A 26594-nucleotide genomic window follows, 5' to 3' on the forward strand; every position below is an offset into this window, starting at 1 on the left:
ACATTACGATCAACATCAATCATGTATTTCAAGCAAGATCATGGTAAATTAATCAATAAATATGGCATATGATAATGATCAAACAAACATTGCAATAAGCATAATTTTTATAATTTTTAAAGTCCAATCAATGATCACTTTTGGGTGATCCAAAATAAATCGAGATTCCAATAGGTGTTACATTGATGATAGAATGACAATGGTTGAGATGAGCTCACTCTCAAGAACATTAATTGTGCCAACATTAGATAAATTCAGATTTTCTGTGAATTAGGAAAATACAATCTGAACTTGCATCGATGATATCTAAGGCTCCTGATAACGAAATCGAGTGAACTCAAGTTCTAAATTAATCTACTCGATGAGATCTACATTTTATTAATAGGTGTCCAGACTTAGTTCTCACCAGAATGTTCTGTAAAAACGTTTTAACGTTGCTGTCCCAACTTTCATTCAGAAATAATTCCAGATTTACAGATTGAACTTGCATCGATGATATCTAAGGCTTCCGATAACGAAATTGAGTGAACTCAAGTTCTAAATTAATCTACTCGATGAGATCTACGTTTTATTAATAGGTTCCCAGACTTAATTCTCACTAAAATATTCTCTAAAAGTATTTTAATATTTCTGTCCAACCTTCATCATTCCATCATTTTCATAGGTCAATTTGAATCTTTCATTATTTAGGGGTCATCAAAAAGTGATCCTTAATTGGAGAAAAAAAATGCAATACACAAAATCATCTACAATCAAGATAAAAAATAAATAAATAGAAAAAATAAATAAAATAAATCCAACTAAATAATAAAAAAAAACTAGGTCATCTTGGCAATGCTCCCATACTTGGGGTTTTTCAAGTTTGATCCTCAATAGTCCCCAGTGGAGTCGTCACTGAAAGCGCCCTCGATCCGCGGGGTGCGCGGATCCGCTTTTGACCCTTGAGGTTTGAGAGTCGTCACCTAGTTATTACGGTCTAGGAACCAAATTGACCCTACAATGGATAAAAGAACTAATCTACTATAGAAATCTGAATCCGGGGATCATGTTACGGGGTTGGAAGGTATTAGGCACCAACCCCGCTCGGCCAATGCCGGTCTCTACTTATCCCAAATACATCTACATTGCTAATGACAAACCTAGATTAAAAATAAATAAAAAAATTTACCTTTTGATCTGCAAAAGTGTTATTCCCTCAGATCTGGTGAGAATGACTTCTTGTACCGTATTCCTTACTTCGTTCTATATCCGGATCTGATTCTTGATCTCCGAGGTAAGGTATCCCCTTCTTGGATCTAGGTACTTTGAATTTGTTGTGGATTTTTGGGATGTTTTTGAGAGGTTTTTGGGTGTTTTTTGGGCTAAAATCGAAGTATGGGTGTTAGGGAAGGAGTTGGGACTCCAAAATTAGGGTTTTGGGGAGGCTATGGAGGTTTCTTTACCTACTTTTTCTAAGGTTTTTTCTTTGATACGAAAATAGGGTGTGGAGGCTCCTATTTATAAAGTTTTTAGAAGCATTAGGGTTTGATTAGGGTTTCTTTTAGGGTTTCAATTAGGGTTTTGACTTAGTCTTTAGGGTTTTGACTTTAGTCTTATGAGATTGACTTGATTAGTTTAGATTAGGATTTTGATTAGGGTTTTGACCTTAGTCTTATGAGATTGACTCGATTAGTTTAGATTAGGGTTTTGATTTAGGGTTTTGACTTTAGTCTTATGAGATTGACTTTAATATTTGACTCTAGTCTTACTTAATTGACTTTAATTTTGACTTTAGTCTTGCTTAATTGACTTTAATACCTTGACTTCAGTCTTGCTTGATTTACTTTTAATTTTTGGAGAACCCCCCTCTGAAATATCTTTAATTCTTTGGACCCCCAAATGGAGGGGTCCTTAAAGAAATATCCCACGAACCCTCAACAATTTTACCCGAAAGTCCGATTGATCAATTTTTTAGGTTCAAAATTTTAAATTAATTTTATTAATGTTTTACTTTAATTATTTAATGTTTTATTTATTAATTTCGAATTTTTTAATTATGAAAATTGTGAAATTACCATTTTGCCCTCGGAGAGGATTTTTTACGTTTTAAGTCGTTTTTCAATGTTCTAGGATGTTTTGGAATCAGTTTTTCGTAAGGAATTTAATGGGAATGTTGATTTTTTTCATTTATGAAGTTTTTTGTATGAAATGATTGTGAACTTTATGAGGGGTATTTTCGTAATTTTGTCAAATTTTGTAAAAATTGGCGAAGTGGTTTACTTGGTTTCGATTTGTTGTTTAATGTGTTTGAGTGGGTTTTCCTAAGCGTAATGCAGGCTCTAGGGTTGTTTTGATGTTAGGGATAATTTGGTAATTTTAGTGATTTTTATCGTGAAGCTTCTTTTTGGTTTGCAAGATGATGATTTCTATGTTTCTGGGGTCGTATTTTCCTACCGTAGCGTGGTTTCTAAGTTTTGTCAGTTCAAGATACCTCATCCGGATTTCTGAAACATATCTGGTAACAAAATAAAGCATTGGAATAGACATCCATCATTGGGAACCTTTGCGATCGGGTCGACGAGTTGATTAATCAGGCGAATGCAAAAATGGGGTGTCTACACTATCCTTGAAAAAGGCTCTGTCTCTGCTCATACTTACAATTGTAAGACAATCTATATTGAGCTAACCCTGCAAACGGCTATCTGAGTCACTGTCCTTGAAGAAGGTTCTGACTTTGCTCATACTTTCAACTATAATCATTCGACTAACTTTTTGGCTAGTGAACTCGTGGTAAAGTAGGACCCCGACTAGCTTCTGCTCTGCCAACAAGGGCAGAGCAGACCTACGTAGGTCCGGACCCCGGTTGGATCCACACGGCTATTGTTACTCATACTAGAGTTGAGCCCGACCAGCCATCTTGCTCTGCCAACGAGGGCAGAGAAGACCCACGTAGGTTCGGACCCCGATTGGATCCACACAGCTATTGTTACTTGTGTTAGAGTTAGGCCCTGACCACTTCTTACTTTTCCAATGTAGACAGAGAAGACCCACGTAGGCTCAGATCCCGATTGGATCCTCTTCTTCAACTTAACCTTGCAAACACACATGAAAAATGAACACGGCAAAACATTTATTGATAATAACTTTTTAAATTATTTGCATTCCATGGTCTAGGTAGCTCCTAACCAGACATTGTGAGTAGGTAATATTCTCCCTTCTGGCCCACGTTTGCCACTCTATAGGGCTGTTCCTAATTTGCTCTTAACTTACCACTGTTCGGTTCTTCTGTATTTTGGAATACTCGCTTCAGCACTAAATCGCCTTCTTGAAATTGCCGAGGACGAACCCTTTTACTGAAGTAGCTTTGCAACTTCTTGTGGTAATGTTTTAGTCTAGCTAATGCGGCGACTCACTTTTCCTTCAACAGGTCCAATTCTACGACCAGTTGTTGGATATTTCTTTAGACTGCACTACCTTGGACCTCACAGTGGGAAAACTATTATCCATAAAGGTCACAGCTTCTATCCCGTAAGCCATGGAAAATGGGGACATTCACATCGACGTTCTAACAATTGCCTTGTAAGCCCACAAAACTCCATGCAAGACGGACGTCCACCTGCCTCTGGCCTCCCCTAACATCTTTTTCAAAATATCTAGCAACACCTTGTTTGTAGCTTTGGCTTGCCCGTTACCCTGGGGGTATTGGGGTGTAGAGAACACTTGCTTTATCCCATACTCACTGCAAAACTCTCTTATCTGTTCTCCTGTAAACTACCTTCCATTATCGGAGACTATGATACGCGACAAACTGAATCTACAAATAATGTTTTCCAGATAAACTTTTGAATTTCTTGCTGCTGGATTCTTGCCAAAGGGAGCGTTTCCGCCTACTTAGTGAAATAATCCGTCGTAACCAACAAGTTAATCCCCTATTGGGTGAATAGCCACGGACTGATAAGGGAGTGAAGCTGCACCACTGGCTACCATATTATCTTCCCATGCCTCTGCAACTATCACAATGCTTGACATACAATGCGGCATCTTTCTGCAAGTAGGGCCAGAAGTACCCTTGAGAAAGTACCTTATGAGCTAAAGTTCTCCCTCTTGAATGGTTCCCACAGTCACCCTCATGGATCTCTCTTAATACTTCTTTTGCTTCCTCCGGAGCTAGGTAGCGTAGAAGTGGTCCCCCTACAGATTTTTTGTATAAAATCCTATCTAGAGTTGTGTATCTTTCTACGCTGCTTTTGATTCGTCGGGCTTCCTTCGGGTTGCTGGGTAGCTTCACCTAATGTAAGTAAGCTAGGATCAGACTTATCTATCCCTGGTCTCTTTCATTTGCTACTAAACTAGGTAGCCCAAGCTCATCTAGTAACGGGTTCCTGGTAGCTCAATGGCAGTTCTCTCTTGTTCTGCCTAGCCAACATCGATGCGACGTAAGCCAGAGCGTCTGCATGCCTGTTGTTTGCCCATGGGATGTGTTCAACCTTGATGTCTCCCGTTCGATGCATAGCAGTTCAAATCCTCTCAAGGTAGAGCTTCATTCGAGGATCTTGGGCCTCAAACATCCCCTTGATGTGGTTGACCACCAATTGTGAGTCGTTGTAAACCGTTGCCTCAGTTACCCCCGAACTTGCTAAGGACTCAAGGTCGAGCAGCATCGCCTCGTACTCTGCCTCATTATTCGAGGCCTTGAATCCTAGGGTCACTGCCTTCTCTATTCTTGCCCTATCTGATGTGATTAGTACTATTCCAATGCCTGACCCCTCAAAGTTGGATGATCCATCTACATATGCCCTCCATCCCAACTTGCTCTGCCACTCTTGCTCATCCTCCACATGTTCCAATTCTTCTACCAACATATCTACTTTCTCTCCCACTGGGAAGTCTGCCAAGAAGTCAGCTACTGCTTGGTCTTTCACAGAAATTCTAGGCTTGTACTTGAGGCCAAACTCCGCTAACTATACTGCCCACTTGGCCATTTTGCCTGATCTTTCTACTTTGCCTATCATAGACTTCAGAGGAAACTCTATGATGACCTGCACCCGATTTGCCTGGAAGTACGGTCGTAGGCACAATGCCATATAGACCAAGGCTAACTCTACTTTTTTGAGTCTTGTATAACACATCTCTACATCTGTAAAAATCTTACTCCAAAAATAAACGGATTGTTCTCTTGCTGTCCCAATTCTGATCAGAATTGAGTTGAGTACGTGCTTAGACATGGTCAAATACACCTCGAGTTCTTCTCTTGTCTTCGACTTGGAGAGTATGGGTAGCTTACCGAGATAACGTTTCAATTTCGAGAAATCTCACTCACATTCTTCTATCTATTCAAACTTGGAGTTCTTTCGCAGCAACTGATACAATGCCCTGCACTTGTCAGAAGATCTGGCTATGAAGCGATTCAAGGTAACTACTCTCCCTACGAGCTTCTGGACTTGTTTCTGAGTTTTTTTTTTTTTTTTTTTGGGGGGGGGGCATTTCTAACAACGCTCTGATCTAATATGGGTTGGCTTTGATTCCTCTCTTTGTAACTAGATAACCTAGAAATTTCCCTGATGTTAATGCAAAGATACATTTTTCTGGGTTAAGCTTCATTTCCACTTTCCTTATTCTGGAGAATACTTCTTCTAGATCTCTAACATGGTCTTTCCTCTTCTTACTTTTAACTAGCAAGTCGTCTATGTACACCTCTGTTATTCTACCCAGCTGATCCTTGGCCAGCTCTATCACTAGCCTCTGGTAGGTAGTCCCCGCATTCTTTAATCTGAAGGACATCACCTTATAACAATAGAGCCCTTGCTTTCTAATGAATGCTATTTTCTCATGATCTTTCGGTCTAAGTTGTATCTCGTTGTAGCCTGAGTAACCGTCCATGAAGGACAATCTCTAGTGGCTAGAAGTCGCATCTACGAGCTGGTCTATCCTTGGCATCGAAAAGTTATCCTTAGGATAGGCCTTATTTAAATTTGCAAAGTCTATGCAGACTCTGACCTTTCTATTCTTCTTGAGTATTGCCACAATATTCGCTATCTATTCTGGGAACTGCACATCCCTTATAAATCCAGTCCTAATCAGCCTGTTCATCTCATCATTCATTGCTTCTCTAAATCGCGATGCTAATCTCCTTGGTTTTTGCTTAATCGATTTGAAGTCTGGCTTGACATTCAAATGATGACAAATCATCTCTGGGCTAATCCCTTGCATATCCTTAATGAATTAGGCAAAGATGTCTCGGTTTCTCCTTAAACACTCCACTATCTCCCTCAACTCCACTGGTTCCAGTTCTGCTCTTACACCTATCTGCTTTCCTTCTACTACGTTTACCATCTGAATACCTTTTAGACATGGGGGTTCACCAAGCTTGGTCTTTCCCCACTGTAATTGCCATTGCTGCACTTTATCCTCAGACGATTCTTCCCTACTCAACGCGCACACTTGTGTTACTATTTGGTTACCTCACTCGTCCCACATCCCCTGTAGCATAGGAAATTGAAGAACCTGATAATATGTTGATGGAACTGCTTTCACCTCGTGCGTCTACCATTTCTCCAAAATGGCATTGTACGGGAAACTTACTTCAACAATCACGAACTTGGTCATCAGGGCCATCGGTCTTGCTTTGACTGGTAACACTATCTCCCCACAGGGCTGACTAGATCTCCCATCAAAACCAGTCAGCGGTACTCCTGCTGGAGTGAGCATATTCCTGTTAAGTCCTATTTTTAAGAAGGTCAAAGCGTACAAGATATCCACTGAGCTACTTCTATCTATCAACACTCTCTTAAGCGTAAAGGTACCCACCTGCGAATTAGTACTAATGCATCGTAATGGGGTCTTGCCATCCCTTCCCAATCTTCCTCAGTGAATGCCTCCATTTGCTCCCTGAAGGATTCCAATTTGGTAGGTGTACGGTTAAGATTGTTGTGCAATTATTTTCCTTTACAATGATGTTTTTCCAAACTCATCTCTTCCCTTAATTTCGACTCTTTTGGTCTATGAATTTTCTTTTAATATACTTTATGTTAGTTAGTTTACAAAATCATTTCAATGCTTCTTAATCTTTTTTCCTTTTTATTGTGTTTTTCATGTTCTCAAAACGAGGAAGATGATTGATTTGGGGCATGAGAAAGATGGATTATGATGTGCCTATTTTTACCTTAAGTGCTTCAGTTTCACCCCTTCAATGCCACTATCGGTTGGTTTATGTTTATTTATCTAATTTACGCAGTGTTATTCCTAAGTTGAGTTCAATGTTAATTTTAAAATGTGAGACTTGTCAATTGAGCAACTATCACCGTAGTTATTTTCTTACTTGTATTGAGAGTCGCTAATTTAGTTTTTTTGAAATATTTAATAAGGATATTTGGGGTTCGTCAAGAATAAAAAGTTTATTTGATTTTCATTACTTTGTAGTATTTGTGAATGATTATTCATATATTACATGACTCTTCTTATTGAAAGATTGTACTGAATTATTTTGTGTTTTACTTATTTTTATAATGAAATTTCAATCAAATTTAAAAATTTTGTGAAAATTATCTATTCTGATAATGCCTTGGAATATATGCAATCTTCTATTCAGCCTTTTTATTCAGATAATGATATTATTCATCAAACTAGTTATTACAGACACCCCAATTTGAATGGTTGCCCCACTTGAAAGGACAAAAAAATCGATTTTTTAATCAAATTTGCCAATGGGCCTAAAAAACCCAAATCGTCGAAACATGGCATTTTGATCAAATTCAAAGGCTCCCAAGAACCCTAAAGGTCTAATGTACACACAATGAGGTTTGGCATGCCCCCACCTTCTCTTTCCTTCATAGCTCCACTTGTGGATCCAAAATCACCTTAAGCCCACTTTAAAGCCCACCAACCCTCAAATCCCAAAAAAATCATTTTTCACCTCACTTGAACTCAATCCTAAACCCATGTGACCCAAATCCTAAAACCCACTCACCTTTAAACCCATTAAGCCCCACCTTAAAATAAACAAAATCCAATAACCTAAACCTTCTCAAAATCCTAAGCCCACATCTACAACCCTAATCCACAATCCACTACCCACAAACCATTATCCACATCAACCAACCAACATTTGATCATCAAATAGACACTTACCTTCACCACAACTCACCTATCAAAAATGATTCTACCCAACTTAACTCATCATTTTTCTTTAACAATACCAACCCCCACGTTACATGTCATAAACCTAATCTATCACCTTTCTCTAACACAACTATCAACTCACATTACAACCCATACCTCCCTTCATCATTTACTTTCAACCCATTCTCACAAGTCATCCCCATATCCCTTCCCTCCAATCAATTCACCTAAATACTCCATCTCCATACCCATTGAATACTTGTCATCATCCCCTTCACCCTCCTAAAACCTAATCACTTAATTCTTTACACAACCCATTCTATTAACCAAACACCACATCATTTCAACTCACCAAACACTCAACCCAAATGGGTTGGGGAAGATCCAAACCATTTGGATAAAAAACCATCAATTTCACCCCATTCCACAAATGCCCTCATCTGAACTCTAAATTTCACACCCCTCACCCTCACACTCCATGCCATTTTCTACTCTCCTATTTTGTTACGCCATCCTACCCTCAAAAGTATCCTTACATCCCTATAAATACCCCCTCACCTCCTAAAAATCGGTACCAAGTTTAAGTCTAAAAAATCTCTCAACTCTTTTCTACTCAAGTCTCATCCTCTTTAATTACTTTTCATTTTTACAACACACTCTCATAACTTACCAATGATTCAAAGAAGAATAATAGAAGAAGAAGAATGAAGGAAATAAGGAAAAAATTCAAGGCCTCAAGGTGGGTTAAAGGACATATACCCCCTCTCCATATCCCTCTTATACTTTTCCTCTCACTTCTTTAATTTTTTTATATAAAAAACCCTAAGATGCGATATTCCCTCTCCTTTATCTTCGGTAGACTGGACTTCGGTTCGATTGAAAGTATAGGGGTTGTAGCCACCTTAAAAAGAAAACCGTTTTAAACACACTAACTTGTTTTGAGGTAATCAATATTCGGATCCTTCTCAAACCATAAAAATGGACCTACAACCATTAGCCAACACTTTTTTAAAATAAATACATATTGTTCTCAAGGCTAGATTTCCATAAGGATCATCTCCTTCAATGTGATGATCCCTATAAGCTATGCCGATAGCAAATCCCTACTTAGGGTATAAGTTATCGACCGTTTGACTATTTTTTTTATTCCATCCAAAAATGACCAAGATATTTTGAGGTTACCACCAATGGGTGGAAAGAAAGGGGTGCTTAATACCTTTTCCTTTTTTTAATCGAATCGCTTACCTTGATCTTAGGTGGATTGGTATTTTATTCGTACGAGAGTTACTAAATGCTAAAATGACACACTTTTTAAAAAAATACATTTCGGGTGACCATTCACTCCCTTTTATAAAAAGGAATGGTGACGATTCCAAACCTTTGTTGAGGTGATCTTTGAAAATAAAAAATCATGCATCTATAGCTGGTGACTCCACTGGGGATACTAGGTTTAACCCTCATGTCAACTTGGTCATTTCGAGAAAAAGAAAAAAAGATTTTATTTTGTTTGCTAACGTGGTTTGTTGTTTGTGTTTTTTCATTTTCATATGAAATGTTGTAATATTTATTTACTTTTTCTTTCTTTCATTGCATATAATGAAAACAAAATGCAAAAGCACTTGCAAGCATAGCCCATTGCACAAACTACCTTTCCCTAAAATATATAAAACCCCGATGCCTAGTAATTCTATGGCTTAAGATCATTATTTTAAGTGTTGGGGATGAACACATCAAGTTCGATCACCAACTTACAACGTGTATACTCTGGTATGCATCAAAGTTTGAAGATTGGGCAACATTAAATCTACCTATTAGTCACATATGCATATGCTTGATTAGATGATCTAGGACACAAGTTTTCAAGTACGTATCGACCCTCAAAATAAAATTGTATTTGTTTGGTTGCTTTCCGGCTTTGAAGCCCAAGATATAAACCCACTAAGGCAACCTTGTATAGACTAGGATTTCCTTTCATTTTGTTGCTTTGTTTTCCCTCTTAGGTAAAAAAGGGAGGGATGTGTTTGTTACATCATATTCAAAGAAAAAAATAGTGAATGATAATCAAAATAGGGACCAAGGAATCAATTTCTGTCAATTCAAAAAATTGGATTTCTTTCTGGTCCGTACTCATAACATGGATGGCCAGGAATGTGCTTTATCTGTACTTGAAACAAGTACATAACAATACATGCCCCATCCGTGCTTAAAACATGAATAAGGTAATGTAAGTTATGTCCGTGCTCCAAGCATGGACCAGTAAGAATTTGAAATATGGGATGAGCACAAACCAGATTCATGGGTTCAACTAATCGTTGCAACTTGATGTGTAAATTACAGAGATAGAGATTAAATTATGAACTTGGGTAAGTCGAATTTGTTCCACAGGGAGAGTCGGGATTCACTTAAACTTCGAATTTAAAAACAAAATAGATTGGTTAAAAACAAAACATGTCTCTAGCACAATAAAGATGCAACTTAATTTGTAAATGGATTTAAAACAGGAAATAAAAATTGAAGATATAAGAAAGGGGGCTTAGAGAGTTCAATTCATCCTCTGCAAATCATCCATAATGTCGATTAATTATAAGTATAACTCCATCCATGTAGCAAGTCATTGCTCATGGATCAGAAGGTGGAGCAATTTAAGCATTGAGTGTAATCAAATATATTCACAAAAATCCTGATTTAATTGAGATTTCCTAACTTATACCTCAATTCTTCACAGAGCATAGCCATTCTTGAACTTATCTAAGCAATGGCTATCAAAGCTTGAATAAGAAATATAAGTTAGGTGATCTACCCATAAGAGAATTTTCAAAATGATTAACATGTAAAGAAAAAATATAGAATTAAAACTACATTAGAGGGATGAACTTGCTCTTGCATTCTTGACCCTCTAAGGAGAGTCTAACCACTCATTGCAAGGTTCATAGTTGCAGCAATAGCAAAAGGAAGAAGATAATAGATGAAAAAAATGATGTCAAATGAAGTTGCACTTTTGATTCCTTCTTTAATGGGTTCTCAAGAGAATTACAAAAGGAAAAAGAAGAAGGACTAATAAAGTACTCTTGATGCTCTCAAAACAATCAAGAATCTCTCCAAAACTAAAGAAACTACAGAGAAAAAGAGGAAAATTAGAAGACTCAAGAGGGACCCCTTTTTCTAGGGACAATCCCTCAATTTATAGCATTTGTGATCGGGTTGTCGGGTCAGGTTTTTGCTTGATTTGATTCGAAAAGACCATTCAGTTACAACAACTGAACCATCTAAAAAATTTAGTACAAATCTCGAGGCAAGATTCCTCGAGGTCACTGCGGAGCACTAGGGTGAACCACCGGTGATGTGTCGACAATTTTTTTTAGATTTTGTTGGATGCTTTCATTTTTTGCTTGCACATTATAACAACATTCGTTATATGATTTGTTGGTTTCCGAATGCAACTTAGTTACCTGCAATTAGTAAGAAATTCTCATTAGCTTCATTAATTTGGAAATTTCATATATTTTGCTATTATTTAGAAGAACTAACATTTTTACTTGATAATATTTATGGAATTACGGTCCCAAAATTGAATTATTGGGACCTTATCACACCCCCAAACCTCAATTTTGCAGTCCCGAGCAAAACTTAAGTCTAAACAACAGCTCTTTCGTGAGGTTCCCAACTACATTTAGCTTATACAATAAGCCCTTGAACCCCTAGTGGATGAGTTTAACTCGTGAGGGTTTGCAGAGAATATACCCACAAAATTCAAAGTATTTTTAAAATATTTACTTCAAATTATTGTATATAATGCCATCACACTAATTTTTTTTTAAAAATCTAGTCAAAGGTCTATTTGAGTAGAAATTCCTTTTATTATTCACTTTTAGAAATATCTTGAGTGTATACACAAATTTATCTGATTGTAAACTAAATTTTTCTGGAATTAGGTTTCTCTTCTTAACTAATTTTAATATACGTGACATTTCAAAAAATCAAGATTTCTTTGATTAAAAAATTTGTGAGTCGATTCACTAATTTTAATGTACGTGACATTTCAAAAAATCAAGATTTCTTTAATTAAAAAACATGTGAGTCGACTCACTGATTTTAATGCATGTGACGATTCAAAATCGAATTTCTTTAATAAAAAATGTGTAGATCAACTCACTAATTTAGTGCACGTGGCGGTTCAAAAATCAAATTTCTTTAATAAAATTTCGTCAATGAGCCAATTCACTAATGTTGTGTACGTGGAATTGAGAATCGATTTCATACTATTCAAAATGTGGTCGAATTGATCAATTAATTTTTGATTTCATGTAAGCCTTATTAAATCGTGGGATTCCTTTTATGCGAAATTCGAGAATCTATGTAATTATTTTAACCATAAGATTCGTTTGGCAAACCATACATAAACTGATGATGATGATTGGACCATGGTCTTGACCCTAGTCTTATACCTTGACTATATGTTAGTTTTGGATCGTAGTAGAGACCGATCATCTCGATCGGACGGGTTCGGTGCCTAACACCTTCCAAAACCCGTAACCTGACCCCTTACCCATCTCTCTGATTCGTGGACCGACCCATATCCATTTGGAGTTAATTTTGGTTCCTAGACTTATACTAGGTGGCGACTCCCTATTTTTTTTAAATCTCCGAGATACGTAGATCGGACCCCTATCTGCTATTTAGTGGACGATTGGGTCGAGGCGATTTTAGTAGCGACTCCGCTGGGGAATTTAAGGTCAAACTTGACCCGATCCAAGACTATCCTTAGGTTGACTTTTTCCTCGAGTCAACCTGGTTGACTCAATGAGACTCTTAAATTAGATTTGATTTAATTTTATCCTTTTTTTCATTGGCATGTAATTAGATATATTCAATTTTTTATCTCTGTTGATTTATATGATAATTGGATGTATTTAATTTATATAGATCGATATTCGCGAAAACGCCCCGGGCGCACTTTGTCCCTTTGTACACACTCACGAATATGCATACGCATATTTGCATCATGTCATGTCCTTATAAACCCAGTAGTCGGATCTAAGCTAACCTGGTCCTTCGGGACACGGGGAACGCCCGTGAACGTTACAACTTCAGTACAGTACCTTCGGGTATATCAAACTGGAACACCATGTATTGTTTGACTAGGTAAAACTAGGATAGTATATCGGTGTTTCGGGCTGAAGTAACCTAAACTTTGTCTTAACCTAGCCTCAATCATATAGTAAGCCTAGAACTTAGGTGCGGTCCTACGAGGCCACGACTCGAGTCGACCATAAGTGCTCTCGGATTGCCTTTTTTTAATCTTGGGTGGACCGGTTCACACCGCTCAAATTGAATTCGTAATACTGGTCCAACCCAATAACATAACTGATGAGACATACCGATTAATGTCTATTTAAACTAGTTAGCCCAATTGGTAAATAGATCTCATGAATCAAAACATGGACCGATTGGACTAATTGGCTTAAAAATAGTAGATGAAGTGATTCAAGTAGAATATTCAGATCCATTGGGTTGAATCGGCCCAAACTCAAATGGGTACACAGTCCCAATAATTTTTACTGGCCAATTTAATTCAATGGACTAAATATTTTATAATCAACAAGGTTGGGATTAGTAAAAAACATATTAAGAGCTGTATCGATTAGCACGACCTAGATCTTACTCTTAGAAGGTCGTACAACCCTTAATCATGGTTAAATTTTCTAAGATTCCTAATCAATCAACAAGTCATCTTCATATTGTTTCTTGCTCGGAATGTTTCATCGATTAGAAACTTTGAATTTAGGGGGTTAGTTTAATAAAGACTATCAAGAGGGATCTTTAGTTCTAATTTGATAAATAAAAAAAAAACTTATTCTCGGGTCTGCAACAAATACTTTACTTTTGATATCATTGCTCCTAAGCTTAAGCATCTGCTATCTAGTTGGAGTTGTAAGTCCAGTCAATTAAAACGTACGTTAGTTACCAAGCCAATAATCAGAAATGGGTTCAGAATCTCTCAACATTGCCCAGTTGTTCTCTGAAGATCGTAGTGCCTCAGTTCTACCGGTTGAAAGTGATCTCATGAGTCCTCAGTCTGTACTCAAACCTATTGTCGGTACTTGTCTTTAATTTTTCACAAGTCATGTGATTCAGTTTGAGCCTAGTTTTTTTTTTCATTCTTGTTGAGTCGAGTCAGTTTGTCATGTGAGTCGACTCACTGATTTTAGTGCACGTGACGATTCAAAATCAAATTTATTTAATAAAAAATGTGCAGGTCAACTCACTAATTTAATGCACATGGCAGTTCAAAAATCAAATTTCTTTAATAAAATATCGTCAATGAGCCAATTCACTAATGTTGTATACATGGCATTGAGAATCGATTTCATACTATTCAAAATGTGACCGAATTGATCCATTAATTTTTGGTGCCATGTACGCCTTATTAAATCGTGGGATTCCTTTTATGCAAAATTCGAGAATCTATGTAATTATCTTAACCATAAAATTCGTTTGGCAAATCAAACATAAATTGATGATGATGATTGGACCATGGTCTTGACCCTAGTCTTATCCCCTTAACTATATGTTAGTTTTGGATCGTAGTAGAGACTAATCATCTCGATCGGACGGGTTCAGTGCTAACACCTTCCAAAACCCGTAACCTGACCCCTTACCCATCACTCTGATTCGTGGACCGACTCATATCTATTTGAAGTTAATTTTGATTTCTAGACATAAACTAGGTGGCGACTCCCTATTTTTTTAAAATCTCCGAGATACGTAGATCGAACCCCTATCTGTTATTTAGCGGACGGTTGGGTCGAGGTGATTTCAAACACCACCTTGTGATCGTTCGTTTTACACGCTGCTTTTACCCATTTGGACACATAATCTACTGCAGCAAGGATATACTGATAACCTTGGGAGATAGGAAAGAGTCCCATAAAATCTATACCCTAAACATAACAAATCTCGATAATCAAAATATGATTATGAGGTATTTCGTTTCTCTTGAAAAATTTTCCTAATTTCTAACATCGATTACAATATTTTTAAATTCATGGGCATCTCGAAAAATGGAAGGCTAGAAGAAACCGCACTACAAGATTTTCGCGGTGATTTTCTTACCACTAAAGTATCCTCCATAGGCATGATTATGACAAAACTCTAAAATATTGACTTGTCCACAGGTTGGAACATATCTAATGATCAGGTCAGGACAATACTTAAATAAGTATGGTTTATCCCAGAAATACCACTTGATTTTTGAAAGGAAACATAGTTTTTCTTACCTAGTTATTGAAATTAGTAATTGACCTAGTACTAGGTAGTTGACAATGTCAGCATATCACGAAGTGTTAAAATTAGAGATTTGCATAAGCTGCCTATCAAAAAATAATTCAAAAATGAGTAAATATTCCTTAGATGACTCAGTAACTATCCTAGATAGATGGTCAACTACGACATTTTTTGCACCATTTTGTCTTAGATCTAGAGATCAAACTCTTGGAATAATAAAATCCAACGGATTAACCTTATTTTAACATCTTTCTTGGATAAAAGGTACTGCAATATGACATAGTCTGTGTAAACCATGATTTGTTATCCTATTAAATAGTAACGAAATTTATCAACAACATAGACCATTGCTAGTATTTTCTTCTCTCTTGTAGAGTAATTAAGTTGAGCATCACTAAGGATTTTATTGGTGTACTGGATAACGTGAGGATATTTATCAATTTGTTGACTCAAAATAGTGCTTATAGCATAGTTCAAAGCATCACACATAACCTCAAAATGTTCCAAGATTAACTCGGATTTAAGATGGTTGAACGCGAAGAGACATGACTCTGAAAAATTGAAAGAAACATCATTGCCTAAGAATTCACATAAAGGCTTCAAGATCTTCTTGAAATCTTTAATGAATTTATGGTAGAAACCTGCATGGCCTAAGAATGACCTAATTTTTTTGACCATTCTAGGAAGTGATAACTTTTCAATTAAACCAACTTTTGCTTTGTCTACTTTAATCCCTCTCGTAAAAATAATGTGCCATAGTTACTATAAAATGACATTTTTCCCAATTGAGGACTTAATTAACTTTTTTACAACACTCGATGACTGAAGTCAAGTGATGAAGACATTCATTAAAACTTAATTCAAAGATCGAAAAATTGTCTATGAACACTTTGAGATATCTTTCTTTATGTTTGAAAATATACTTATCATACACCATTAGAAGATAGTAGGTCCATTGCACAACCCAAAAGGCATGCAATGATACGCGAAAGTTTTAAAGGGACATGTAAAAGTTATTTTCTCCTGATCGGTGGGAGTAATGGGTATTTGGTTGTACCCGAAGTAACCATCCAAGAAAAAATAAGAGGAATATCCTACTAGATGCTATAATATTTGGTCAATGAAAGGTAGTGGAAATTGATCTTTAAGAGTCATTGAGTTGAGTTTCTTATAATCGATACACACTTGCCATCTAATTCGAACTCGGGTGAAGATTATCTTGGTTCACTACCATTGTGATACCAGATTTCTTAGGAACAACTTGAATATGACTTACCCAACAACTGTAAAAAATTGGGTAGATGATACTAGTATCTAGTAATTTTATCACTTCACTCCGGATTACATCCTTCATGATAGGATTTAACCGTCTCTGTGATTTTAAGGAAGGCTTAGCAAAATCCTTTAGACGAATGTGGTGCTTTACCATGTATAGAATAATTCCCTTAATGTCAGCTATAGTCTAACCAATAGTTTCTTGATTTTTTTAAAAATTTTAACAATTTTTCTCCTAGACTACACTAAGGTGGGAGAAAATGATCACAAGCAAAGTTTGATTCTTGCCAAGAAATGTGTATTTTAAAGTCTTTGGAAGTACTTTGAGTTCTAATTTGGAAAGTTCAATTTGGGAAAGAACAAGAGTGAAAGTATGAATAAGAAGACTTTCGATTTTCGCATGTCAATGCACATAGTCTAAATAAGGAACAGATTTAAGCAAAGTATTGACTTCACTTATGGACTCTTTTATGTCAAAATCTTGATCAAAATTGGCCAAACATCTTTCTAAGGGATCAAAATATTATGAGTCTTGACGCATTCGATTGACTAACGCATCTATCATGTTTACTTCCTCTACATCATCATTTACATCAATTCCTTGAAAATTATGGAAAACATTCAATTTGACTTTCATATCCCCGAATGTCAAAGTCATAATTCCATTTCTACAACGAATGATTATGTCAGAAGGTGCTAAAAATAGACGTCCTAAGATTATAGGAACATGACTATGCAGATTTATAACTAGTTTTGTGTCTAAAACAACAAAGTCAACAGGAAAATGATAATCTTTGAATTTTACTATCACATTTTCAACTACACCCTTGGAAATCTTAATAGACCTATCGTCTAAACTCAATGTGATATCGGTGGGATTTAAGCCCCCCCCCCAAATCTAATTATTTATAAATCGAGCAAGGTAAAAGATTCACACTCACCAGTAAGTCTAGGAGATATTTTTCAATCAGTTGATCTCTAATATGAATGAAAATTATCAGACATCTAGGATCTTTAAATTTCATACAACCATTTGCTAGATAAGAGACGAAACTTGAGCTGTCATGATGGCTTCTCGAGAAAATGATGTTTTCATCTTAGTTGTGGTCAAATCTTTAAGAAATTTTGCATAATAAGGTATTTGCTTAATGATATTTAAGAATAAAATATTGATATGCATATTTTGGAAGACTTCGAGGACACCCTCAAATTATTTACTCTTCTTTTTTGTCTTTAAGGCGATGGAGAAATTGAACTTTTGGAATTGATAGAACGATGAAAAGTTATTTCAAAATTTTTTTCGTAGGACTTTTACGATTTCTTTTATTTGAACTTTGTCCTTCTCTGAGACATTCTCTTCCTTGTCAATAGGTTAGACCATTTTTGTCCCCCTTCTTTCTTGATCTCAAGGTATGGATAGCTTGGAAGGAGTTTTGTGGAGCTTTAGAATGGATTCCTATCTCATATTAACCCTGGGTCTGTTGGGAACTATAGGTTGACCTCTAGGATTAGGAATAATTGGACTGTGAAATTGACCTTTCTGTCTTCCTCCAAGGAAAAACGTTATATGACCCAACTAAACTTCCATCTTAACTATGGACTGAGCAGTAACCTAATTAATTTGAGTCTGATTTTGATTAATTTACTGTTGAGTTTGGATAACTTGTTGTTACTACTTTATCAACTCTGCCATCATAGATTTTAAGATGACTATTGTTAGCCAGACATATTATAATTGGTCGTGGGATCTGGAATTATGACTCTACATTCAGTAGATGGTCAAGATTAATACGATACTTGTAGAACAATGGCTTAGTTCATGGAAGGACTGACTTGTTTATGATAGTTTCTATTCTAACCTGGTGGACCATTAGACTGAATAGGTTCATTTTGTTTGTATGAAAAATTAGGATGGAACCTATTATTTGAATGATACGTTTGACTATAAAAATTCTGAATTGGTTCCTAAAAATACTATAGGATGTGATTTTCTTTCTTGAATGTCTTAACTCCTTGCCTAATGGTTAAGAAAACAATAAAAATGTTATCCCATGCAAGTTTCATAGCAATCCCAAGTGACAAGTCAATAATCTAGGGATATAGAGAGAAAGAGGTGGGCCCAATGCGCCTCCTCTTCTTTGTGCCTCTCATTCCTCATCCATTCCCATCTACACCTCGCTCTGCCATGTTATTTATTTATTTATTATTGTCTAATCCTAGACCGTCCCTTAGATTGACTTGTCCACGTGGACAGCTTTTGTCCACCATCATAGCTACAATCTACCATATTGTACACGGTGAGAAGATATTAAGTCTATATCTGGAGTGCCACCTCAGCTTCCACGTGTACAAAGATCTCAAAGGTCTTTTTCTTGAACCAATGAAGTGTATCATCCACAAATATATGGTATGGCTTCAATTTGCATCTACAAAAGAAAGCAAAGTTGAGAAAAATAAAAAATAAAGGATAATAATGATGACGAGTTCGAGTCCTCTGAGCATCGCCTCTGTATCCATAAACAATCACCACCACCGCATTGTACCTCTGATCTCAAACAACTCCATCTTCGTTTCTTCTCTTACTCTTAGTAATGGTGTTCGAGGACGAAGAAGAGGGTTCATATCTTGCGAGGTCGCTTTAAAATCTGATTCTGCTGCTGCTGCTGCTGCATCAATCTCTACCGCAACAGAAGATGAGGAGTTGAGCCAACAAAAAATTGGGGCTAGGGTTAGGGTTAAGGTGCCATTGAAGGTGTACCATGTCCCTAAGGTTCCTGAGATTGATCTCACTGGAATGGAAGGGAAGCTTAAGCAGTATGTTGCTATATGGAAGGGAAAACGGATCTCTTCAACTCTCCCATTCAAGGTTGAGTTCATCACTGATATTGAAGGTCGTGGTCCTGTCAAGTTCTTTGCTCATCTCAAGGAGGACGAATTTGATTACATCGAGGATAAAGCTTGATTGAAACTTGATTGCCAAATTCATCCAATAATAACGAAGATTGATAGGAGGAGATCCAATTCAATCCAATAGTTTGTGATGTTTGATGATCAGGATTCACTCAATTATGCTCTCTGCTGGATCTAGAATACATCTTCCTTCTCTTCGACAAATATAAACAATGTTCAGTGTAATATATATCGTCTCAATCCCTAACTTTATTATTGTATCTTTGTACCCTACTTTGTTGTTGTTTTGTTGATTTTCTTCTTATTTCTGTTTTTTTTTCTTTCTTTCTTCTTATAAAGTTTTTTTTATTTATTTACTTTCTCATAAAATTGGTTATTGCATTTGTTATTAACTGACTGATGGTTGAACACCCACTACTTGAACTCCCTTTCTCTTTTCTTAGTACTCATATTTATTCTAGCTGAACTAGTTTCCTGTTGAAATTATGAGAATCCGGTAGTACTCTAAGCATTTATGGTCACTTATGACTTTTGGGATTGCTAGGATGTTAAACAAAATTGATTTTGGTTCATGTTATGTTTGATGAGTTTAGTACAACGAATTGATTAATTATATAAACATGCAAAACTTTTTTTGTTTCAATGCATAGTCTCCATCATTTGGGATTTGGGTGAAATGGAACGATGGATAATATAATGCTTGTCTACACCATTTTTTTATCTTGATGAGTGGATCTTCAGAATGCCTTATTTGAGAGATTTAAAGGATTCATGTGAGGGGATCCCTTATCCTCTCTCATCTTTAGCTGCATCTTGAAGTAAATTTTTAACTGAAGCAAAGAGTTTATGAAAGATTTCTTGTTCAAGACCATAAACTGGGGGGTGGGGGGCAAACTTCTCAAATCTTCAGTTTGCTATTTACCCAAATTTCCTTTGGTAATGGTAGGACAAAGGCATGCAATCTCAAAGGTATTGTGAGATGCATATTTGGGGCGTAGATGAGGTTTCTAAGAAGATTTGGGATTTAGTAATCTAGAAGATTGGCATTTTGGAAGAACTTGGTCCTCCGTTGGATGGGTTACCTTGATCTGGTATTCTTGCTAGTTTGCATGTCTGTTACATGTTGCCTTTTAAGATTTCAAATTTTGTGGTCAATCGAATAGAAAGAATCCAAAGTGATTTCTTGAGGAATGTGGTGGCCCCAAGAAGCAATTCTACTAGGTGAGGTAGAATATAGGGTGTAGATTGAATTATATCGACATTGAGTTGAGGGGGCTTAGAATGATACAGAAATCCCTATGGGGAAATAGCTGTGGAGATTTAGTCAATGAATTCTATGTGGAGGGTCCTCAATAAGAAATATGAGGTTGGCCTTGGGGATTGGAATGGTAAGAAGTTTAAAAGTCCATATAGATTTGAGGTTTGAAAAAGGTGATGAAGGTGCATGGGTCTTTCATTAATGGCATCACTTCGTATGGGGAATGGGAGGAATCATATTTTGGCAAAATGGATAGTGCTGAGCGGGTAGCTTTGTAAGATTTGTTCTCGTATTAGGTTAGTGCTGACCAATGGTATCTTAATGTTGCAATGCATTTGTAGAAGCAATAACGAAATTATGTGGCGCCCAATATTCTCTAAGGAAAATGAGGAAACCTTGTTTACTTTTGAAGGGAAGGAGCATTGCCTTCAGGAAATCATTTTTAGTATCGTGGGGTTTTGTTTTATTAGTGTAAGCAATTTCAAGAGTTTAGAGGCTTCTTCTTTGAAGACTTTTTGTCTAGCGGGTGAGTGGGATGTTTTGTTGTGTGTTTTGGTATTGTTTTTTCTATCTTTGCTTTTGGCTTTTTGTTCTTGTGTTTGTATCTTTCTTAGAGGACTCCTTGCCCCCTTTTAATAAATTTCTTTGGTTATAATAAGAATATAATAAAAAAATAAAAATAAAAATTGGAAGACCTCACATTTCATACTAACTTAATGGATCGTTCTGTTGGAAGATATTCCCAAGGGTGTTGTTTCAATTTTTGCTTCTATGATATGATGGTCGACATTAATAGGAGAATTTGACTACGTGTTTTGTTTTGGGATCCTCGGTCTTGGCAAGAGTAGAGGCCTTAATTTGGACTATTATGTGGGATAATGCCTCAAAAACAAACAATCTAAACCATAAGAGGATGAGGATTCCCAAAAGACGCATCATGTGCTAGGATCAATAGCAGAACATGTACCATCTAATTTGTAATTATTTAGGTTTTCACTTATTTGGATTTAAATTTATCGTTTGAGATTATTTTAGATTAGTTATTTATTTAGTTTTATGTTTTAAACTTTAATTTTCTGTTTTGGGCTTATTTTTATGTTTTATTGGCTCATGGTCTTAATATAATATTTAAGGGGCAATTTGGTAACTTTAGTTTGTCTTATATTTAAGTTTATTAAGATTTGAAAATTAGGAGAGGGAAAGTTACGAAAATTAGGTTTATTTATTTGGATTTTAGTTTGATTATGATTCTTGGATTAATTTTCTTTATATAGATTTTATTAGGATTTTTTATTAACGAAGATTTTGATGAATAAAGAATGAGTTTCTTTCATGGAGTGAAATGATTTCTCCACCATTCTTAGTGTGATTTTAAGAAACCCTTAGTGTGATTCTAAGGTTCTATCTTTCTATTCATTCTCTTTTTTCTTCTAATCTTTATTTTTCTTTTCGTATAAACCTCAACCCTTAATCCTTCCCCCATTTTCTTTAATCCTTATTTCATTAATCTTTTTTCCAAATCTTTAACCTTAATCATTTCCTCACCCTACAAGTCTTTAACAATTTTCATGGCAATTGTGATCATACCTACAATCATTGTTTTCATTGTACCTTTCGGGTTTACCCAATCTTAAATCAAATATCCTAAACCCCCATATTTTCTTATCTCCCCTCATCGTCCTGGATCAAATTTGGTATCAGAGCTAAACTTAATCTCGATAGATATGGTATTGGAAGTTAAAAACCAGATTTGTTTTACCTTCCGGGAAGTCATTCAGAGTATTGTGCAATGATGAATATGAGGAAAACTTGATTTCTACAAGTTTTTCTGAGAAGATTTTGCAGAATGTTGAAAATAAGACTTATTGTGGTTATCATGATTACGGCTATGTCGTTTAGTTCCATCAGGGAAATTTTATCCATGGTGCTGAGTGTAATGTGGTTCCTGTAAAAGATTATCATATTGTGTTGGGTCGAGGTTGGATTTCACATGTACAAGCTACGTTTGATGCAGAGTAAAATATTTTACGTGTTACTTCAGACAAACAATATCTACTCAAGGTATGTCTACGGAAATCAACTCCTGGGATACTATCAGTTCAAGAGCAGATTGAAGAAAAAATAGATCAAACATCAACTTCAGAAGATGGTGCGCCTACAACTCTAGAATCAACACGGGAATAAGATCATGAAGTGGAAAATACGTCAAAAGAGCCTAAAGAAGATCTTTTGGAGACAATTCTACAGTTTATGTTCATGATACAGTTGTTCCATCACTATCTCAAATCAACCTAATCATCTCAGACGGGTACAATGAAGACTTTAACAAGATAGAAGATTGTAATTTGAAGTTAATGGTTCAATACAACATCAAGACATGAGGACGAATCTTTGCCAAAAGGGATGAACCACAAATTGTCATGATCATTTTCAAACACTTTAAAACTTGAGGACGAGTTTTCTCCAACCAGAGGAGAATAATGCGAAATGCAAATCAAGTCAACGATCAAGGGTTCCGATAGAAAATTTCTAATTATTTAGGTTCTTACTTATTTGGATTTATATTTATTGTTTGAAATTATTTTAGATTAGTTATTTATTTAGTTTTTTGTTTCGAACTTTAATTTTATATTTTTTTGGGCTTATTTTCATGTTTTATTGGTCCATGGTCTTAATATAATATTTAAGGAGCAATTTAGTAACTTTTGTTTGTCTTATATTTAAGTTTATTAGGGTTTGAGAATTAGGAGAGAAAGTTACGAAAATTAGGTTTATTTACTTGGTATTTTAGTTTGATTAGGATTCTTGGATTTGTTTTCTTTGTATAGATTGTATAAGGAGTTTTTTTATTAACGAAGATTTTCATGAATAAAGAATGAGTTTCTTTCATGGAGTGAAGTGATTCTTAGAAATCCTTGGTATGATTCCAGGTTCTATCTTTCTATCATTTCTTTTTCTTATCTATTCTTTTATTTTTCTTGATTTTCTTTTATTTCTTGATTCTTGATTCTTGAAACTTACAAACCTCAACCCTTAATCCTTGTCCCATTTTCTTTAACTCTTATTTCATTAATCTCTTTTTCAAATCTTTAAACGTAATCATTTCCTTACCCTATAAACCTTTAACCATTTCATTGGGATTATGGTCATACCTACAATCATTGTTTTCATTTTATCTTTTGGGTTTACCTAATCCTAAACCAAATTCCCTAGACCCCCATATTTTCTTATCTCCCCTCATCATCCTGCATCAGTTTTATTCTTGGTTTTTTCTTAAGAATACAGTGGATACATTTGTTTCTTTAGACAAGTGGCTTCTAGAGAGCAAGTGTGAATTTTGTGGATGATGGTTTATTTGAGTGCATGTTAGTATATTTGGAAAGAACGTAATCAAAGAGCACTTGGAGACTATTGTAATTATATCCCTTTGGTTTGTAAACCTATAGGTCGATGAGGATTTTGTCAACGATTGGGAGGGAATCGTACACAATGCTTTTTTGAGTTAATGCCCTTTTGGAGTCAATACAATTGTATTATGCTTTTGTTGTTTCTTTTGTTGTTTATTTTATCTTTCAAGACAGGAGTTTGTGTTTCTTCCATATTGTCCACCATAACTAGTGCAAAAAGAGGAAGACTCCCTGGGTTGACCTTGGCCCATTTTTGTTGGAAACCATATTTGATTTCTCCTTTATGCAAAATAGAACCCAGATAATTAACATTTTCACTTTGTGATATCTCCTATCTTTTGACTGAATTGCTACATAAATTCAATCTTGGTCTTGTTAAAAAATTGCTGCATAAACTCAATCTTGGTTTTGTTTAAAAAAAATTTGTTTCCATACTAACTTACTATGGTTATAGTTTTGCATATACTCAATATCTAGGATCATCAACTAGAACTACATTTTTAAAGAGCATTAGGAGCAATTAATTCATACCTAACCGGTCCAAAAAGAGATAAGACCCTGGGCTGACCTTTGTCCAAACTTACACTGGAAAAAGAATAAAAAACCTCTTGAATCAATGAGGATCCCATTTGATTTTGGGTAGAGATGAAAAGAAAACAAAGAAAGAGCAATGTAGAATGAATTTTTGGTCTGTGTGGCTAGGAATAAGAAAAAGCTCTTCTTTCTTCAATTTTAAACTATAATATCATAAAGAACTCCTTACAATCTCCAAAGAAAGAATCACTTATATATCCTACTAACCCTAATAAAAAATGAATCTCGGCCCTTAACACATCTTGATCTTTGCCGTTTGTTTTAACTTAGGTAAAGATATATGTAAAAGACTGTAATGACCTCATAAACTAAAAGTCAAAATATTGTGAACAGTATTTCTATAGTAACAGCTACTCTTATTGATTTTCTGCTTTCCTTGCCTACTATGTTGTTCTTCATACCGTTTCTACCATTGTAGAAAAGAAACCGTCAACTTCATCTTTACAAACAACACGCTTCGATTTTTTGCCATGGTTTCCACTCAAAGTAATTCTCTAAAGTGGCATGGGACCATGCGACGATGAAACGCATTCCTCTGCAATAAAATCCACAATTTTCTTCAATCCTCCTTCCGATGGATCTAAGGGGTTGTGGTTGCCTTCCGTACCTCCACTTGGCTTTCACGTGCCCTCTATGTGGTAGGTTCTGTACCTCTAAGTTGCTCAATCATCAGTCACATCTCTAACATGTTGCCTTATTGGGCTCGGTTCAACCTAGAAACTCTCCCTCTTATTGCGTCATAGCAGAAAAACAAGGATCTCTTTGGCTCTAATTCCATGTTTGATATAGAGAAAGAACTTTTTGAATCATGAGGATCTAATCTGATTTTTGCTAGAGATGAAAAAAGGCTTGAATAATGAATCTGCTAGTTTGTACAGCTGGGAAGAAGAATAAGCTCTTCTTTCTTCAATGTGAAACTAGAATAACATTAAACTACTTCCAAAGTATCACTTGTATATCCTACTAAACTTGATAACAATGAACCTCAGTCCTTAACACACCTAATCTCAAACATATATTGTGACTTAAGATAAATAAAAGACTCAGATACCCTCATCAACAAAAATAAAAAATAAGAACCCAAAAAGATACTGTAAACAATACCCGCCATAGTAGCGCATTTGTAGTAGAAATGATGCTCCTGCATCGCAAATTCATTTTCACTGAGAAATCATGCCTCTTACCACCAACTACTAATTGATTTTTTCTTCGTAAATATTCTTAATGATGTCGATGTATCCCATATGGACTCAATTATATGCTCTTCTAATCCTATAAAGACTGAATATTCTTCTTTTCTCAAAGCTTCCCCATTTATGGCTCAAGAAGATAGCCCTAGCAGTTTTGACCCCCTTGGCATGAAGACAACAGAGTCTGACAATAATTGGTGCAATTTCGTGTGTCTCCCTTCTATATAGGTATCATATAACTCCTTCGTTCGTCCAATTTTATTTTTTTTGTCTTCAGTATGTCCTTAATAGCTTATTTAATCATGTCCATCTAGTTTCTTTCGTACATTTCCAAACTTCTATTGGAATACAACATTTGGATGTAACACCTATCATATCATCGTCATTCCATACTTATTTCACCTATGTAACGGTAGCTTCGTGGAAGCTTAGGGTCTGTTCTTTACAGAAGTCAGCTTCAACTCCAGAAGCTGGCTTCTGGAAGAAGTAGAAGCCCAGAGCCTGAAAAGCCATATTCGGCAGAAGCTTGTTTGTTACAGAAGCATTTAAGATAGAAATTAATGTTCGTTTGACAGCTTT

At 35.9% G+C, this 26594-nt stretch overlaps 1 protein-coding gene across 1 annotated transcript; it reads left to right on the top strand.

The window, feature by feature from the left end:
• Positions 1 to 19072: 19072 nt before the first annotated feature.
• Positions 19073 to 19874, top strand: LOC147401558 (ferredoxin-thioredoxin reductase, variable chain-like). The gene has a single exon (XM_086442877.1). The coding sequence runs from the start codon at positions 19130 to 19132 to the stop codon at positions 19616 to 19618; it is 489 nt and encodes a 162-aa protein (XP_086299003.1). The 5' UTR covers positions 19073 to 19129; the 3' UTR covers positions 19619 to 19874.
• The last annotated feature ends 6720 nt before the right edge of the window (positions 19875 to 26594 follow it).

This window comes from Akebia trifoliata, chromosome 5 (genome assembly GCF_017979445.1).
Source record: "Akebia trifoliata isolate Shusen 1 chromosome 5, ASM1797944v1, whole genome shotgun sequence".
Taxonomy (NCBI): Eukaryota; Viridiplantae; Streptophyta; class Magnoliopsida; order Ranunculales; family Lardizabalaceae; genus Akebia; species Akebia trifoliata.

Coding starts and splice junctions, on each gene's coding strand:
- LOC147401558 (XM_086442877.1), top strand. CDS start 19,130: ATGATGACGAGTTCGAGTCCTCTGAGCATCGCCTCTGTATCCATAAAC.